The sequence below is a fragment of the Suncus etruscus genome, chromosome 17 (assembly GCF_024139225.1).
Source record: "Suncus etruscus isolate mSunEtr1 chromosome 17, mSunEtr1.pri.cur, whole genome shotgun sequence".
NCBI lineage: Eukaryota > Metazoa > Chordata > Mammalia > Eulipotyphla > Soricidae > Suncus > Suncus etruscus.
The window spans coordinates 73,998,852-74,018,010 of record NC_064864.1 but is presented as its reverse complement, the minus strand read 5'-3'; the positions used below and the strand labels follow the sequence as shown (position 1 = coordinate 74,018,010).

At 45.1% G+C, this 19,159-nt stretch overlaps 1 protein-coding gene, 1 non-coding gene and 1 pseudogene across 3 annotated transcripts in view; 2 read left to right on the top strand and 1 right to left on the bottom strand.

Moving 5' to 3' along the window:
- Nucleotides 1-19,159, top strand: part of RCOR1 (REST corepressor 1) — a 97,276-nt gene that overhangs the window by 39,802 nt on the left and 38,315 nt on the right. For both annotated transcript variants that reach the window (XR_007504437.1, XM_049790357.1), the window contains exon 3: nucleotides 1,029-1,112. Coding sequence is in view for 1 of the 2 variants with exons in the window: in XM_049790357.1 (XP_049646314.1) it covers nucleotides 1,029-1,112 (84 nt within the window). In the remaining variant the exon portion in view is untranslated. The remainder of the gene's footprint in view (nucleotides 1-1,028; nucleotides 1,113-19,159) is intronic.
- LOC125995218 (uncharacterized) lies at nucleotides 5,081-5,153 on the bottom strand (annotated as a pseudogene).
- On the top strand, nucleotides 14,430-14,593 carry LOC125995642 (U1 spliceosomal RNA). The gene has a single exon (XR_007491133.1). It is a non-coding gene; the product is annotated as a U1 spliceosomal RNA (small nuclear RNA).

Sequence of the window (19,159 nt, the reverse complement as noted above, 5' to 3'; positions counted from 1 at the left end):
GGTCGCACCTGGGGCGCTCAGAGGTCACTCCTGGTTCTGCACTCAGAAATTACTCCTAGCAGGCACGGGGGACCACATAGATTGCTGGGATTCAAGCCACCGTCCATTCTGAATTGACTGTGTGCAAAGGCAAATGCCCTACCTCTGTGCCATCTCTCCAGGCCCAGGAGAGACTTTTTTTTTTTGGGTTTTGGGTTTTGGGTCACACCCGGCAGTGCTCAGGGTCTACTCCTGGCTCTACGCTCAGAAATCGACCCTGGCAGGCTCGGGGGACCATATGGGACACAGGGTGATCAAACCGCCGTCCTTCCTACGCTAGCGCTTGCATCAAGCCAGGAGCAATTTCTGATAGAGCCAGGAGTAACCCCTGAGCAAAGCTGAGTGTGACCCCCCCCCCAAAAAAATAGCAGGCCCCAGGCCAGAGAGATAGCATGGAGGTTGAGCATTTATTTGCCTTGCATACAGAAGGATAGTGGTTTGAATCCCTGCATCCCATGTGGTCCTCTGAGCCTGCCAGGAGTGATTTCTGAGCGTAGAGCCAGGAGTAACCCCTGAGCTCTACCACATGTGACCCTAAAACCAAAAACCAAAAAAAAAAACAAAAACAAAAAAAGAACCTAAACTAGTTTTAAGAAAAAATAGTTATTCTGACAGAGTAGGGTTCAGGCATTCAGAAGGCACAGACAAAAGTAAATTTAGGAATTGCTGAGCTAGCCACAAGGATTTCCCAGGTCTAGACTCTTTCTTAGGCATCATCAGTCCTATTGCCTGAGGTGAGCTCTGTGCCTGCCTCTTGCTAGCAAATGTATGTTGCTTCCTCATCTAGAGGTGAAGAAATAGAATCGTACTTCTGCAGTTTTGTTCAGTAAATGAAAGGAAACTGAAAGACTCTCCTCTGGGCCATGGTCATTCTGCTACATTGTGGAAGAGACTGGGTTAGGGTGGGGCAGCCTGTTCAGAGTTGGGGTGTTAATCATTGTTCATTATATCTATTAAATTATATATATATTTTTTTTTCTCTTTCTAAGCAAAACTAACAAGACGTAGTCAAGAAAGAGACAATCTTGGCATGCTGGTGTGGTCTCCCAATCAGAATCTGTCTGAAGCAAAATGTAAGTGATGATACCTTTTCTTTTATTTACTATAAAATTTTTAGATCCTCTTTTGTACCTCAAAGTTTCTACAAATATTAATTTCTCTTAGATTTCTTATGTAGTTTGAAGAGCTACCCTGAGCGCTGCAGGGTGTGACCCAAAAACCAAAAAAAAAAAAAAAAAAAAAAAAAAAAAACAAGAGAAAGAAAAAAGAATTAAAAAAAATTCTTAACTGTGTTCCCATAATGCTTCACCTTTTCCAAAATGCTGTTTAGACTTAACACGGAAGTAACTAAGAGGAAGGGCTCTGATAGAGAATGCAGTGCATTTACTCTCAGCTGGGAATTTATAGATTCACACAAATGAAAGAGTAGAGCTAATTTAAAGTTCAGATAATCATAAAGGATAAATGTAAGGTTTTTTTGTAAAAAATTGTTATTGTAGGGGTTGGAGCGGTGGCACAGGCTGTAGGGCATTTTCCATTCACGTGCTAACATAGGATGGACCATGGTTCGATCCCCCAGAGTCCCATATGTTCCCCCAAGCCAGGGGCAATTTCTGAGTGCATAGCCTGGAGTAACCCCTACGCATCACCAGGTGTGGCCCAAAAAGCAAAAAAAAAAAATTTTTTTTTTATAATAACATGATATACCAAGTTGTTTATAATAGTTTTTTTCAGGATTTAAACGTTCCAACTCCAATCCTGCCACCAGTGTGACTTATCCTTTACTGGTATCCCCTATTTTCTTAGACTGTTCCCTTGCAGGCACAAACATATTTGCTGCATATTGTCTGTTAAAACATAAAGGCAATGGGGCCAGAAGAGCGGTAGGGCGTTTGCCTTGCACTCAGCCAATCCAGGAGGAGTAACCTCTGAGTTATACCAGGGTGTGGCCCAAAAACAAAAACTAACCAAAATAACAAAATACAAAGGCAAATGGGATCAGAGCGATAGCACAGCGGTAGGGCGTTTGCCTTGCACACAGCTGACCCAGGACAGACCTCTGTTCGATCCCCGGACTTCCATATGATCCCCCAAACCAGGAGTAATTTCTGAGCACATAGCCAGGAGTAACCCCTGAGTGTTGGTAGGTGTGGTCCAAAAACAAGAAACAAAACATAAAGTAATTGGAATTATCAAAACTTAGATGAACAAGGTTCAATTTGAAATAATTGTTAGATCTCTCAATGTTTTTACTAACATTGTCTGAGGATTTAGTGGTTGGCTGTCGTGGGTGCTAGTTGAGCCTTCTGTTTGCTGTTCAGGGTAACTGAGCGTGATGATCTTGTATGTAACTTTCTCATCAGATTTGCTGTGATCCTACTTGGCTGACACTACCACGAAATTTTGAGGTGTCACATACCCACTAATGGCCTCACAGCCCAGCATCTATACTATAGATCTGGGATAAATTTGGTGACTTGGCCGTTGGATAAGGCTAACTCGTGGAGCTGGGCCTTTTCTATTGGCGTGTCAGATGTGGTGCTGGACTTTTGTGGTTCAGGCAGAAAAGGTGACCTGCTGCCTTTCACCCATTCTGAGAAGGCTTAGCATTTTCAGCCTGGACTAGACTACCTGGGAAGATTCTGTGGACATCATTTTCTTTGGACCTTAGTGGAGGAAGTGAGTCTTTTTTCCCACAAATGTATTTTGAATACAGGAGTTTCTTTATATATAATACTAGTACAAGTAGAATTCTTTTTCTTTGATTTTGGCCACACCTGGTGGTTCTTAGGAGTTACTCCTGGCTCTGTGGTCAGAAATGGCTCCTGGCAAGCTCGGGGGACCATATGGGATAACGGGATTCAAACTGGGGTCCCTCCTGTGTTGGCCTCATGCAAAGTAAACGCCTTACTGCTGTGCTTTCACTCTGGCCCCTACCTTGGATTCCCCCCCCCCCCCTTTTTTGTTGTTTTTGTTTTTGTTTTTTGGGTCACATCGGCAGCACTCATGGGTACTCCTGACTCTATGCTCAGAAATTGCTCCTGGTAGGCTCGGGGGACCATTTGGGATGCTGGGAATCAATCGAATCACCATCCTTCTGCATGCAAGGCAAATGCCCTACCTCCATGCTATTTCTCCTACCTTGGATTTTAATTTGGGTGCATAAGACTACAATTATTAACATTGTCAGTAGTAGCATCAGACTTTTTTTTTTTTTTTTGGTGAGAGGCACTCTCTGTGGTGTTCCTTCTTGGAAAACATGGGATATCTGAGATCGAATCCAGGTCAGCCACAGAGTTTTCTTCTCTCCAAATTATATCATACAAAAATATTTTTAAAAAATATTTTAGAGACCATTGTGAATTACAAGTCCTTCATAGTTGAATTTCAGGCATCCACTGACAGTGAATTCGGGCCATTCCCACCACCAGTGTTGACCTGCCTCCACCAAAGCTTCCAGCATGCATCCCAGATCTCAACTCATAGCCTCCTGTAACAAGTCCATTTTAAGTTTCAATTGCTATAGTTTGGGTCTCTTGATTCTACTGTCATTGACTTTGGCTTGGATATTTAGTTCTGACTTTCTTTTTCTCCATCAACACACCACTTGGTCATGGGCCCCATCTACTCCCTCCCACCCCCATGTTTGTAGACAGACAGATACAGAAATATGAGGTAAGACAAAGTAATTCGGGCCCGGAGAGATAGCACAGCGGCGTTTGCCTTGCAAGCAGCCGATCCAGGACCAAAGGTGGTTGGTTCGAAACCCGGTGTCCCATATGGTCCCCCGTGCCTGCCAGGAGCTATTTCTGAGCAGACGGCCAGGAGTAACTCCTGAGCAACGCCGGGTGTGACCTAAAAACCAAAAAAAAAAAAAAGACAAAGTAATTCATGTCCTAAAGTCCTAAGGCAGGAGCCCCTATCTAGAAAATACAAATAAAATTTAAAAAGGGGAGGAATGACAGTTTGTAGGGGTTTTTGTTTGCATCGGAACAGCAAACATTGGGGGAAATTAGAAAGGAAATACCCTTGTCCTTAAAAAAAAAAACACACAAGGTGTCTCTACCCATGAAGCATTCTGTCATAAGACTGACTACAGGTACTGGGCATACTAATTGTTCAGCCCCAAGGTCTTTCTTCATGGTCCCAGGAAAAGTTTTACTCAATTGTGTTTGTTGCAGTCAGACTTCTGTAATTAAGAGATCTTGGTTTTTGCACAGATCCTGTGTCAAAGCCGGGGTATCACAGAGCATCTTCTGAATTCATTTGATCTTTGCAGAGACAGGGAAACCTGCCCTTAAATCAAGTTGTTGTTGTTTCCTGGTTGTCAGGGTGTCATATGCACCTACCCTGGAGCAAGTCAGTGCCAGGGTGGCATTAGGGCCTCCCCCATGTGGAAGTTTGACTACTGGTGCAGAAAATAGTGTCAGTTCTAAGGATGGGTGTAGCAAGTCAGCCCCTGAAGAGGTTGACTGATGGTGGGATGGAGAACGAGGCCTTTTTCTTCCAGCTCGGAGCACGCGTCTGCCACCCTGTCTAGCCCACGGTTCTGAGGTGAAACGGCGGGTAAACAGCTCGCAGACAGTCAGGCTCGTGGAAATATTTGCTTTATTGGGAGGACAAAACTGAAGTCCAAAGACTCAGCTTCAGTTCCAGCCAGCAAAAGCCCCCGCCTTCCACAGACCCTTGCTCTTATACCCCAGAGTCAGGTACCACCCAATGGTGGGATCAGATACCAACCAATGGTGGAAGCAGAATCAGGTCCTACCCTAGGGTGGGGGCAGAATGCCAGGTCACACCCTAGGGTAGGGCACAATCACCTAATCAGTTTAGGGTGAGCAACATAGTAATCCCCCAAAATATTTACATACACAACAGATGGGATTCAAGGTTCAGGGTTGGATGATCAATGTCCCATCAACTGAGGCCTAATCTGTCATTTTGACAGATTTTCAGGGTGAAAGCTGCCTCTGCACTGTAAAATTGAGTTCCTATCCTTATTAGATAAGAACTTCATTCTACATGTAAGATTTCCCCCTCCCTTTTTTTTAAATTAGCAATAATCGCGCCTTGGATAAACCTCATTGGCTACGATACTGCCATTGCGCAAAGCTAGATTCCCCCATTTTAATCTGCCTATGCAAAAAGGAACAATGCCACTAGTGTATATGGAGATAAACATAACAGGCTAAACAGGGGCCAGAGCAGTGTGGTGCAAGCGGTAAAGCATCTGCCTTGCCCGTGCTAGCCTAGGACAGACAACATTTGATCCCCTGACATCCCATATGGTCCCCCAACCCAGGAGTGATTTCTGAGCACATAGCCAGGAGTAGCCCCTGAGCATCACCGGGTGTGGCCCCCCCATAACAAGGTAAACAATCTCTATAACCTCATTGTAACCTGAACTCAGACTCCAAGAGAAACTTATCTACTTAGAATGTCCTACTAAGCAGATCCAAAAAAAGGGATGGATGGTTAAAGCTACCTCTACATATAGAAATATACATTAAGAATTATGACTGTTCAGTTAGAGAAATAACTACATTGAGAACTATCATAACAATGTGAATGAATGACTGAAGCAGAAAGCCTATCTAGAGAATAGGCGGGCGTGGGGTGGGGAGGAGGGAGATTTGGGACATTGCTGATGGGAATGTTACACTGGTAAAGAGGGGTGTTCTTTACATGACTGGAACACAACTACAATCATATTTTAATCAAGGTGTTTAAATAAAGATATTAATTGAAAAAGAATTATAACTATTAAGGAATATGTTTATTGAGATATACCAAGGGAATATAGATATCCCCTTTACGTTTTTTGAGATAGTCTGACGCCAGGGATTTGTGGATTCTGAGAAGTCAGGGATCAGGTAATGTTCTTGAAATGTGTCTCTGGAGCCAAATCCGGTAGCAAGCAACAGTCCACAGTGAGGGGAGATGGGAGAAAAGGGGCTACATAGGATGAATTAGCAGGAGCAATGGCAGCAGCTTCTTCTGTGCCCAGACAATATTGCTTCACAGGCTGTCCTTTTGCTTTGGAGCCAGCTGGAAGATTCCAGTTCCTGAGGAGTTAACCAAGAGTAGAGAGGGTTTTGTTACAGATAGTGGATTAGGATTAGGGTTGAGAGGGAGAGAGAGAAGAGGTATGCAGGGAATAGAGACTATATACAACATAGACAGGCATTATGCACAATACATATGGACAGAGGAATCCATACACACTCACACCCATATAAACAGACATTGGAGATAAACTCAGGTTCAAAGAAAATATTTTTATTCTCTCTCTCTCTTTCTCTCTCTCTCTCTCTCTCTCTCTCTCTCTCTCTCTCTCTCTCTCTCTCTCTCTCTCTCTCTCTCTCTCTCTCTCTCTCTCTCTCTCTCTCTCTCACTCTCTCTCTCTCTCTCTCTCTCTCTCTCTCTCTCTCTCTCTCTCTCTCACACATCTGGTAGCGCTCAGAAATTGCCCCTGGCAGACACAGGGGGCCATATGAGATCTCGGGATTCGAACCACCGTCCTTCTGCATGCAAGGCAAATGCCTTACCTCCATGCTATCTCTTCAGCTCCTAGTCTCTTTTGTTTATGGGCCACCTCTGGTGGAGCTTAGTGTTGACTGACTCCTGGCTTTGTGCTCAGGGAACAATCCTGGTGGATGTGGGGAACCATATGGGATACCAGGAATTGAATCTGGATTGGCTGAGTGCAAGGCAAGTGCCCTACCTGCTATACTATTGCTCCAGCTTGACAAAAAATATTATATAATCTTAAAGACATTTAAAAATTTAAAAAAAATTTCTGCTTTAGTTGTAATTTGAAAAAATTGATTAAACCCCCCTAAAAGAAATTCCATAAATGAATTTTGTGAGAATTGTGAACTTGGAAAATGTGATTTTAAAAAATATACTTGTGGGGCCGGGCAGTGGCACTAGAGGTAAGGTGCCTGCCTTACCTGCGCTAGCCTTGGACGGACCGCGGTTCGATCCCCCGGCGTCCCATATGGTCCCAAGCCAGGAGCGACTTCTGAGCGCATAGCCAGGAGTAACCTCTCTGAGCGTCACCGGGTGTGGCCCAAAAACCAAAAATATATATATATACTTGTGTTATTCTGGTGAAAAGGACATTGGATTTTCATAAAGGGTCTTTGAAGAAAATGGGCTAAGGAGTCAAGATTGGGTTGGAGAGATGGCTTCGTAGGCTGGAGTGTGTGCACTGCATTAAGGGAACTCAGGTATTTATTCCCAATACCATATAACAGCGTTTTGCATCCACCGTGCTACGGCACACAATGTGCTGTGGGTAAAAATTCCAATTTCATACGTAACATGCGGCTTCAGCTCACAACAGACCAATCATTAGATTATTTCATAATAAAGTAATTATAGAATAATTTCTTTGTATTTATTTGATTCCTATTCAAGAGAATTACTTTATATTATATATAGTCAATACAGGCACAGAGTAATTTTTTTAGCGGGGGAGTCACACCCGGCATCGCTCGGGTTACTGCTGGTTCTACGCTCAGAAATCGCTCCTGGCAGGCTCGGGATCATATGGTATGCCAGGATTTTAACCCCCGTCCTTCTGCATGCAAGGCAGACGCCCTACCTTCCATGCTATCTCTCCAACCGCAAGAGTTAATTTTTTTTAACATTTTCTAATGGTGCTGTGCGCTGTGATTTTTTTTTTTTTTCCCATGAAAAAAAGTGTGCCTTTGCACAAAAAGGTTGAAAAACACTGCCATATAGCTCCCTGAGCACCACTGGGCAAAGGTCCTAAACAGCACAGAGTGAGTTTGGGCTAAAAAAAGAGGGGGCTTAACTTGTGTGGGGGCATAGAAAACGATCAGTGATTAGGGGAACTTTTCAAGACTGGACCTCTTAGATGTAGACAAGAATTCTCAAGTTGTGTTTTGCTGACTAAAGTAGATGTTAGCAGGTTTAAACTGGCAACTGCATTTTGAGTTGCCTCTTCTGGGACCTGGGAGGTATATATGAGAGGTTCAGTTATCTCAGGTTCAGTCTCCCGCATCCCTGGGTGTGGACCTGGAAGCCTCAGAGTACCTCCAGGATGGCTCTGGGGTCCCATCTCTGCAGGACCTGAGCCATGTCATATCCACACACCCTGGCACTGAACTACTATTTGGGAATTCACTCCAGATTCCCTGAATACTGCCTGGGAGACACCAGCACACCCCCCCTTTGTATGATCAATATATTAACATATTAAGGGTACGAAAATTTCACATGACGATACAGGTTTAATTAAGGACCTTGTTTCTTATTTATTTGAAAATTTGGGGCCACTCCTGGTGATGCTCAGGAATTACTCTGGGCAATGCTTTAGTGACCATATGGGTTGCTGAAGATTGAACCTGGGTTGGCCATATGCAAAGCAAGTGCCCTTCCCACAGTACTCTCACTTTGGCCGCCTTGTTTTTTGTGGATTTAGTGGGGGTAGAAAATCTTTTTTGGAACAAGGGACATTACTCTCAGTAATAATCTCATTTCAATCTGATTTTAAGAGTATGTTAAATTTTGCCTCCACTATCGTGCTGTTGTATTCTGTTCTTCATCCTACTAGAGGGAAATGCTGGTCTTTCTAATGTCTGTACTGTCTAGAGGAGATCTTTACTTTTACTTATTTACTTGTAGGGGTCTCTAATGAAGTGCTCAGGAGGCCTGGGACCACTCCTGGTAGTTTTTGGCCAAGCAGATGCTTCTACCTTGGGCATGCTCATAAGCTTCCCAACCACAGTGATGCATGGGGGACCATGTGGTTCTGGGGAGTGAATCCTGTACTTCATGTATGCTTGATCTTTCCCATCTGTCTCCTCCTCTTCTCCCCCTTTCCTTCTCCCTCACTTTCATGGTTCCGAGCACTGCTGGTGACCAAGCCTTTCTCTCCATACCCTTCTCCCCAATATATATTCTTTTAATAGGGGTTCCCCGGTGATATTGCAGAGGTGGTGGTACTGAAAAAGGAAGAGCAAGATATATGTGCTTTGCTACTTGAGTCCTATCCCTGGACCCTGGGAAGACTGTCTAATATTTCCTGTTTTTATTTTCCTCTTTTGAACACTCCTGGTTAACTTACTAAAAGCAGTGTTTTGATCTTTTCTAACAGTGCTGAAAATCTGTCTCCTGTAATTTTTTTTCTTGCCTTTTTTGGCCACACCCAGTGATGCTCAGGGGTTACTCCTGGCTATATGCTCAGAAGTCGCTCCTGGCAGGCTCAGGGGACCATATGGGATGCCTGGATTTGAACCATGGTCCATCCTGTGTTGGCCGCGTGCAAGGCAAATGCCTTACTGCTGTGCTATTACTCTGGCCCTTCCCTTTAATTTTTAAAGCTCTGTTTTCCTGAACTCTGCTTAATAAATGTGCTTCCACAGAAGATGTTTAACCGTTTAGTCAGTTCACTCCATTTACTGTCCCAATCTCTTTTAACTTTTCTAGTTCTCTCCGACTTTCTCCTTCCTTCAGGACTTACTCCAGTTTGTTGCAGTGGCATCTTAAATCATGATACTGTTGCTGGATTGATAGTACAGTGGGGAGGGCATTTGCCTTGCCTACAGCTGACTAGGTCCTATCCCTGGCATCCCCTATGGTCTCCCAGCACCACCCTGAGGGCAGAGCTTGGAGTAATCCCTATGCATCATCAGGTGTGATCTCAAAAGCAAAACAAAACAACAACAAAAATCTTGGTGCCCAGTCATACTGAGTACTAAGAGAGAGACTTCGGGGTTTCTACTAAACACTGTGCTACTTTCCCCATTTCTATTTGATTTAATCTTCATACTAGCCCAAGAGATCTTGTCCCTGTTTCACAAATGTTCCTTTGAATCAGTGTTAGGCCAGCCATAGATTCTCGGGTGTGCTGGGCCTTCTGTTGGTCTTACTCTGGACATGAGAGTGAGGATGATGCACTCCTACTGTCTCCCCTTCCAGCACTGTCACTACAGGTCACGATTGTATCATCTCACTTGTTGAATTACCTGTTAGCATCTTCGGAGCCAAAATTTAATTTTAATGTTTATTTTCCCCAGACCTGCAAGAAAGAACCAGACTATTCAAAAAGTTAATGCATGAAGAAACTTTTTTGCAGTTTTATTTTGCGAGTGCTGCCCCACCCATATGAAAAGACTTAATCAAAAAGTAGTATTTTTTAATACTGAAGATTTAGGAGACAGAAAAGTGTAAACATGGGCCAGAGCGACAGCACAGCAGTAAGATATTTGCCTTGCATGCAGCCAACACAGGACGGACCCCAGTTCAAATCCTGGCATCCCATATGGTCCCCCGAGCCTGCCAGGAGTAACTCCTGAGCACTGCCGGGTGTGACCCAAAACCAAAAACCAAAAAAAAAAAAAGAAAAGAAAAGCATAAAGAATAAATGGTATATTATTCCTCCAAATTGCTATTAGACCCTTTCTGTGAGAGAATTATATATGTGGCTATGTGTGAACAGTGGCATAGCATTTCCCATGTTGCTTGAACTTAAGACATTTTCAGTGGCCTATGACACGGATCTTGTCTGTGGGTTTTCGGGTGCTAGGGGTTCCTGGAATCACTTTTGATAGTGCTGGGGGGGGGGCTGTGAAATGCTGATTTTGAATCCTGGTTGGCCGTGTGCAAGGTAAGTGCCCTCCCCCCACCATTCCTACTGCTCTCCACTAGTATCCCGCTTTCTTCCCTCCTTGCCTTTGTAGCAGCACTGCACAAACCCCTTCCCCATGCCTCATTTAGCACCTTATCTCATTCAGAGTGGTCGTGTCCCTCTAGCATTATCTAGTGAGTGGGCCCTTGCTCCTCCCCAGAACCCTCTAGTAGAAGAATTCCTACTCAATGAGCTCATTCTGTGTCTGTCTCTTACACTCTCTGAGTGAATCCCGATGAAGCTGCTCATGTATCACACGGCCTCTATCTACCATATTCCGTAGTATCCCATCGTGTATTATGGACCTAGTTCACCACTGACGCTCAGAGGTCACTGCATGCTCTGCACACAGGAATCACTCCTGTTAAGCTCTGGGGACCACAGGGATTTGGGGGATTACTTTGGATGGCTGTATGCAAGACAGGTACCCTACCTGCTGTTCTGTCTCTCTGCCCCATAGCATAGCTTCTTTATCTACTCGTCTGTTCTGTGTTTCTAGATGGTGGCTGTTGTGAATAATGCAGTGGACATAGGAGTACTTTCTGCATTGTTGGAGTGGAATAGCTAGGAAATGGGAGCTCAATTTCTTGTTCATTTGTGATTCTTGATGTACATTCAGTAATGCTCAGGGCTTATTCCTGGCTTTGTGCTCAGTGTTTGCTCCTGACTTGCTCAGGGGGCAATATGGGATGCTGATGATTGGACCCAGGTGGCTTCTCAATTCCTAGGTTTTTGAGGTGGGGGCAAGATGGCAGGTCAAAATGCAGCTTCCCAGCTACTTCCTAGATGCTTTTCTTTTCTTTTCGTTTCGTTTCGTTTCGTTTTTGGGTCACATCTGGCAGTGCTCAGGAGTTACTCCTAGCTCCATGCTTAGAAATCGCTCCTGGCAGGCTCGGGGAACCATATGGGATGCCAGGATTCGGACCAATGACCTTCTGCATGAAAGGCAAATGCCTTACCTCCATGCTATCTCTCCGGCCCCCCTAGATGCTTTTCAAAAGTCAAAATTTTAGTCTCCCAAAGCTAGTCAGTATTGAGTATGGGCTAGACCTCTGATATCCAGACTGTTTGTTATATAAATCAACCTTCAAATGCTATTTCACTTATAAGAAGGATTAAAAATCATTACTGCTTTGTCACTTTGGGCTGAATCTAAGGAAAGTTTCTTTAATGAGGGATGCCTCTTGGTATGCCTAGAAAATGTGCCTCACTAGAATAGGCTTCATATAGAGCAGATGCCCAGATTTGGGGGGAGGAGGGGCAGTGCAAGACAAGGACAGTTTTTTTTTTTTTGGTTTTTGGGCCACACCCGTTTGACGCTCAGGGGTTACTCCTGGCTATGCGCTCAGAAATCACCCCTGGCTTGGGGGGACCATATGGGACACCGGAGGATCGAACCGTGGTCCGTCCTACGCTAGCGCTTGCAAGGCAGACACCTTACCTCTAGCGCCACCTTCCCGGCCCCGACAGGAGCTATTTGTGGAAAATTATTTGACGAGCTTTAGAGACAAAAGAGTGAACAAAGTTTGATCCATGTAGCTTGAACCAGCAGGGAAGCCCCTGATAGAATGCACTAGCTGGAGAAGAAGCATGTTGATACCAAGCACCTCCTCTTGCATGTTAAATCTGTTCTGACTTATACATGGGACTCAGCAGAAAAAACTAGGGTCCCCTGGGGAACAACTCTGGGCTGTTGGAAACTTGGCAATTGAAATGGGTGTTGAGGCCTGCCAGGCTGCCTACAAAAGAAAGTGCATTTGCACTTGCAGGGCTAGAAACCGGGCAGGAAAAGCAGCTTCCCTGTTTGTCCTGACCCAGCCTTTGTCCTGGGGAAGCGGAAAAGGCCATTGATTCTTAAAGGGAGAAGGATTCTTGGCAACTGCATGGCTCTACCATCTGGGAGCACCCGCTCTCCTGTTAATTTACTGCTGGTCTCCATTGTGATGAGAGAAGGGTATCATGAGCGGTGGTGCAAGCAGTAGGACGTTTGCCTTGCACTCGCTGTGAGGGCTGGAACGATAGTACAGCGGCCAACACAGGAGGGACACCGGTTCAATTCCAGGCATTCTATATGGTCCCCTGAGCCTGCCAGGAGCCACTACTAAGCGCAGAGCCACGAGTGTCCTCTGAACACCTCTGGGTGTGACCCAAAAACAAACAAAAAAAAAAGTTAACAACTGTGGAGATGTTAATAATCAGAAATTCTTTTCCTTTGGTTTATGGGCCACATCCGATGACGCTCATGGGTTACTCCTGGCTGTGCGCTCAGAAATCGCTCCTGGCTCCGGGGACCATATGGGACACTGGGGGATTGAATCGCAGTCTGTCCTAGGTCAGCCGTGTGCAAAGCAAACTGTGCCACCACTCCAGCCCATGACCAGAATTTTTTTTTATTATAATAATCATTTTTATTTTGACCAAAGTCACAGTAATATTTTAGGTACATATTGACATTGAATCAGGGGAATTCCCACCACCAAAGTTGTCTTCCCTCCACCCCCCTTCCTAGCATGCATCCCTTATCTCCCTCCCTTATCCCCCAGGCTGCTATTATAAGTGGTCCCCTCTGTGCATGACCAGAAATTTTTTTTTTTTTGTGGTTTTTGGATCACACCCGGCAGTGCTCAGGGGTTATTCCTGGCTCCATGCTCAGAAATTGCTCCTGGCAGGCACGGGGGACCATATGGGACACCGGGATTCGAACCGATGACCTGCATGAAAGGCAAACGCCTTACCTCCATGCTATCTCTCCGGGCCCATGACCAGAAATGTTAAGGTTTCTTTTCCCCGCTAGTCTTTCTTCTTTGAAATAGTTAGGGGGCCGGAGAGATTGCGTGGAGGTAAGGCGTTTGCCTTTCATGCAGAAGGACAGCGGTTTGAATTCCGGCGGTTCGAATCCCAGCATCCGGTATGGTCCCCTGTGCCTGCCAAGGGCAATTTCTGAACATAGAGCCAGGAGTAACCCCTGAGCGCTGCTGAGTGTGACTCAAAAATTAAAAAAAAAAGAAGAAATAGAGTTAAGCCAGATCTTACTTCTAGTCCAAGTCTCCTTATCATATTAAAGAAAACTGAAAAGTTTATCAAAGTAGGAAAGGTCAGGGAATTTGCTGAGAGGGTAAATCAGAAGTGGGAATATTCTGCTTTATCTTTCACTGCCTGGGCTTGGAAGAGGAGGGAGGAAGGGAGGGGACAGTCCCTTGTTTATAGTCCCTGAAGCCCAGAATGCCCCCACCTCCGGTCACTGTTTACACAGCTCTGTCAGCTTTTCTGGGCTGCAGGAGCAGTCACCATTGCTGCAGCATCCTTTTACTTTACCCCACTGTTACTCAGAAGTGTATTCAATCTAAAGTATTAGTTAGGTAAAAGGAGCTAAAACTCATGAATTTAGTTATTGTACATTTTAAGTAATGGCTCCAGGTCCCTCCTCAATGTGTAGGCCCTTCTCTTTTGAGGGGCAGCAACAGAGGGCAGAGCTTAAACTATATGCGGGGTGGAGAGTCAACCCTCGTTGGCAACATGTCAGGCAAATGTCCACTGTATGGCCTCAGCCCCAGGCCTCTCCTGTACCCGACCATGTTGTCTCAGTCCCATCCTTGCACTATGCTTTATCCAGTGTCTCACTTCAACTCTGAAATTGTAGCCAGAAGCCTGTCACCTCTGCCTTGCTGGGAAATCTATCCCTCAGTCTCTTGGACCATGTCCCCAGTGGTTCCTCAAGATCTCCAGCTTTATACTTACCTGGCAGGGGAGATACCATGATCATGAAGGTGGTTTCCCCAGGGCGAGGCTCACCCATTGTACTCCGGATGTGCTGGTTCCTGCGATTTCCCCAAATGTGGGAAACTTGAATGCATAATTTGTGGTAGTGGGGGACTGCGTTCCCACTCTCCCTTGAAAAAGAAAAAAAAAAGATCTCCAGCTTTTTGTGTGCCTTCTGTGGGGGCCTTTCTGTTCTGTCCACCACTGCTCACAGTCTCCTCTAGCTGAATAGCTCTTACAGCAGTGGCTTCATGGTGGGCCACAGTCTGCCTCTCACCTTTGTTGGCCTCAGCCAAGGTGTGCCTTGAGTAGAGAATGAGGAACTCTTTTCCCATATTTCTCAGCTCCAGGCTAGGTGCCCTTTAACGTCTTCCTCTGCCAGTCACCTTGTGACTTGTATTTCCTTTAAGAATACTGAAGAAACACAAGCTTTAACACCGGCATGCCCTTGCTTGGTGCTTCCTGAGCGTCCAGTCTCAGAAACTGTGTGCTTGTGATGGTCCAAGCCAGAGTGAAGATGACTATAGAGACCCCCACCCCCATCCCAACTCACATCAACTCAGACTCACCCAGGCTTTCAGCTTCTTGTAAATATGAGCCAATGCCTTTGCTGAAAATGCTATTTATTGGTGTGTGAATATTTTTGTTTGTTTGTTTTTGGGTCACACCCGGCAGCTCTCGGGTTACTCCTGGCTCTACACTCAGAAATCGTGCCTGGCAGGTTCAGGTTAACCATATGGATTCAAACCACTGTCCTACATGCAGGGCAAATGCCCTACCTCCATGCCATCTCTCTGGCTTAGTGTGTGATTATTTTATCTTTTTTTGGTGGGGGAGGCCCATACCCAGTGGTGCTCAGTGTTTACTCCTGGCTCTGCACTCAGAAATCACTCCTGGCTGGCTCGGGGGATATTACAGGATGCCAGAAATCAAACCCAGGTTCATCCTAGGTTGGCTGCATGCAAGGCAAACGCCCTACTTTTGTGTTATTGCTCCGACCCCTTCATTTTTATTTGTTTTTTTTGTTTTGTTTTGTTTTTTGTTTGTTTGTTTGTTTTTGGGTCTCACCCTGCAGCGCTCAGGGGTTACTCCTAGCTTCGTGCTCAGAAATCACCCCTGGAAGGCACAGGGGACCATATGGGATGCCATCCTTCTGCCTTACCTCCATGCTATCTCTCTGGACCCTCATTTTTTTCCTTTTTTTTTTTTTTTTTTTGGTTTTTGGGCCACACCCGGTAACGCTCAGGGGTTACTCCTGGCTATGTGCTCAGAAGTTGCTCCTGGCTTGGGGGACCATATGGGACACCGGGGGATCGAACCGCGGTCCGTCCAAGGCTAGCGCAGGCAAGGCAGGCACCTTACCTTTAGCGCCACCGCCCGGCCCATTTTTTTCCTTTTAAGTGATTTATATTTAGCAAAGATGTGGAAAACTAACAAGAAAAAGTGTAGGAGTTGAAGTTCTAAAATGTAGTGAAGCCTCTCGTTCAGAAAAAGGATGTGACCTCTTTTCATCTGCTAGTATTCATATTGTTCATTGATCATAGTACTTCCTGCCATAGTGGGTATCATTTCCAGTGTTTTCCTCTGGTGGGAGTATTCTTGAACTTATTTATTGATATCATTGTGGAGAGACTGCAGGCATATTCGTTAGACAGATTGTCAAGTGAGTGCCAAAGTGGTAGTACAAGTTTCTACTGCTGCCAATAAAAGGTAAATGTGGGCCCGGAGAGATAGCACAGTGGTGTTTGCCTTTCAAGCAGCCGATCCAGGACCAAAGGTGGTTGGTTCGAATCCCGGTGTCCCATATGGTTCCCCGTGCCTGCCAGGAGGTATTTCTGAGCAGACAGCCAGGAGTAACCCCTGAGGTGTACCCCCCCTCCCAAAAAAAAAGGGCAAATGTGTTTGCTTCTGTGTTCTCTTTATCCACTTCTATTTATTGCTGGCTTTCCAGATTGACAATTCTTGCTGATCACTCACTGCTCTCACCAAGGTATCATGTTATTTTTGTTAAGTGTGACAATAGTCTTGTGGTTCTATAAGAAATTTTTATTTTTTAAAGAGACTGGAGAGGCCGGTCCGAGTGCAGTGGTGTTTACAATTAATTGATCACAGCCAGTTACAAATTTCTTTGTTCCTTCTCCTTCTCCACTCCCACTGCTTCACTTGACTAGCCTAAAAAAAAAAAAAGAAGGGCCAGAGACATAGCTCAATGGTAGGGTGTTTGCCATGCACACAGTGGGCGAACCCTGGAGCGATTTCTTTTTTGTTTGTTTGTTTGTTGTTTTGGGCCACACCCAGTGACGCTGGCTGTACACTCAGAAATCGCTCCTTGCTTGGGGGACCACATGGAACTCTGGGGGACTGAACCATGGTCCATCATGGGTTGTCAATCATGCAAGGCAAATGCCCTACCACTGCACCACCTCTCTAGCACCTCTTTTTTCTTCTGGCTACTGGTTACTCTAGGCTCTGTGCTCAGAAATCACTCCTGGTAGGCACAAGGGCCATACGGGATGCCAGGGTTCAAACCACAGTTCATCCTGGATTGGCTGAGTGCAAGGCAGACGCCCTACTGCTGTGCTATCTCTCTGCCCCACCAGGAATGATTTCTGTGTGCAGAGCTAGGAGTGACCCCTGAGCACTGCCAAGTGTGACACCCCCTCAAAAATGTAGAGAATATGGTTTTTGCACATTTATTTTAAAATTTGTTAGCAAGGGGCCGGGAAGGTGGCGCTGGAGGTAAGGTTCTGCCTTGCAAGCGCTAGCGTAGGACGGACCGCGGTTCGATCCCCCGGCGTCCCATATGGTCCCCCCAAGCCAGGGGCGATTTCTGAGCGTATAGCTAGGAGTAACTCCTGAGCGTCAAATGGGTGTGGCCCAAAAACCAAAAAAAAAAAATTTGTTAGCAAATACAAAACATATTTTTGGCTCAATTTGCCAGTTGGAATGCAGATGTTGTTTAAATATTGCTTTAGAGTTAAATTTGCTGTTTTGTAGTTATGTAAGTGAATATATTTATTCTTAGAAAAATCTGTTCTAAGTAGGCTAGGGTTGAGGGTCAGATGATAGAGCACATATGGGGTCAGGACTTGATCCCTGTACTACCTGCCCACCCCACTCCACCCCTGTACTGATGAGAGTGATCCTAGCTAGAGCTAAGTACTGTCAGGAATACCCTCTACCCCCAAAAAGAAAAAAAAACGCTTATTCAAGTCATTAAATACAAGACCTTAATATACTAAATATACTTAATGATTTAGAAAAAGAAACTACATTTTCAAGTTGACCTGGAACAACATAGATTTGAACTACTCCAACATTAGGTTTTCTTATAAATAAACCTAAGATGCAACACATAATCTAATAATGTAAATGTAGTTCTTCTGTGTTCTGATCTTCTTTTGCTAGCAGACTTTATTGTAAGAATGCATGTAGTATACAGAATATATATTGATCAGCTATTTATGTTATTGAAAAGGCTTCTGATCCACAGCAAGTAAATTGGAGAAGCTAGAAGTTACTTGTAGATTTTTGGCTATTGGAGCTAGTACCCCTAAGCACAATGACATCACTCCAACTTTTAAAGAGTCAAATGTATACCTATCAACTTGTATAAGTACTTAAGCTGCCAGTGTATGTGTGTTTGGGGCACTCAGAAAAACACTGGGTAGGGCTGGCAACCTGCTCACCCAGGTTTGATCCCTAGCACTGCTTATTGTCTCTATACAACGCTTGGGGTGGCCCAGAAAATAAACAGAAGTGGCTTCACCTTCTTATGTAGACTTGGTCTATTAAGTTTTTCCTTTTCTGCCCTGTGCAGAGGCACTCTGATTTTAAACACAAATGGTTCATAATGCATATTAACACTTCAGCTTTAATTTTCTTCAGTTTTTTACTTTTTTTTTTTTTTTTTAGTTTTTGGGTCACCCCCGGCAGTGCTCAGGGGTTACTCCTGGCTGTCTGCTCAGAAATAGCTCCTGGCAGGCACGGGGGACCATATGGGACACCGGGATTCGAACCAACCACCTTTGGTCCTGAATCGGCTGCTTGCAAGGCAAACACCGCTGTGCTATCTCTCCGGGCCCTAATTTTCTTCAGTTTTAACTTGGTTTTTTTTTTTTTTTTTTTTTTTTTGGTTTTTGGGCCACACCCTGTGACGCTCAGGGGTTACTCCTGGCTATGCGCTCAGAAGTTGCTCCTGGCTTCTTGGGGGACCATATGGGACGCCGGGGGATCGAACCGAGGTCCGTCCTAGGCTAGCGCAGGCAAGGCAGGCACCTTACCTCCAGCGCCACCGCCCGACCCCCAGTTTTAACTTGTTTTAATTCTAAACAGCATCCCATTATATTTTGGTTTAGCCTTGTCCCTATTCTTGGACTTTTTTTTTTTTTTTTAATTCCCCTACTGTGAATGCACGTGAGTAAACAGGAATCTGTAGTGTGCTTTTCTAGAAGGGTAAAGCCAGCAGGATCCTAGCTGCTCTTCATGTGCAGTCAGGCATGTGGAAGTTTGGGGTTTTCCTAAAGCACGCGCACACACACACACACACACACACACACACACACCGCCTTGAGGATCAGGGGTTGTTATGGCAGGTTTTACTGGGACAAAACGTGTCCTGGCATGGCTCCCTGTCCCACTATAGTGGCCAGAGTATTTGGACCCCAGAGAGTGGTGACTCTCCAGTGTATGGTTGGTCTA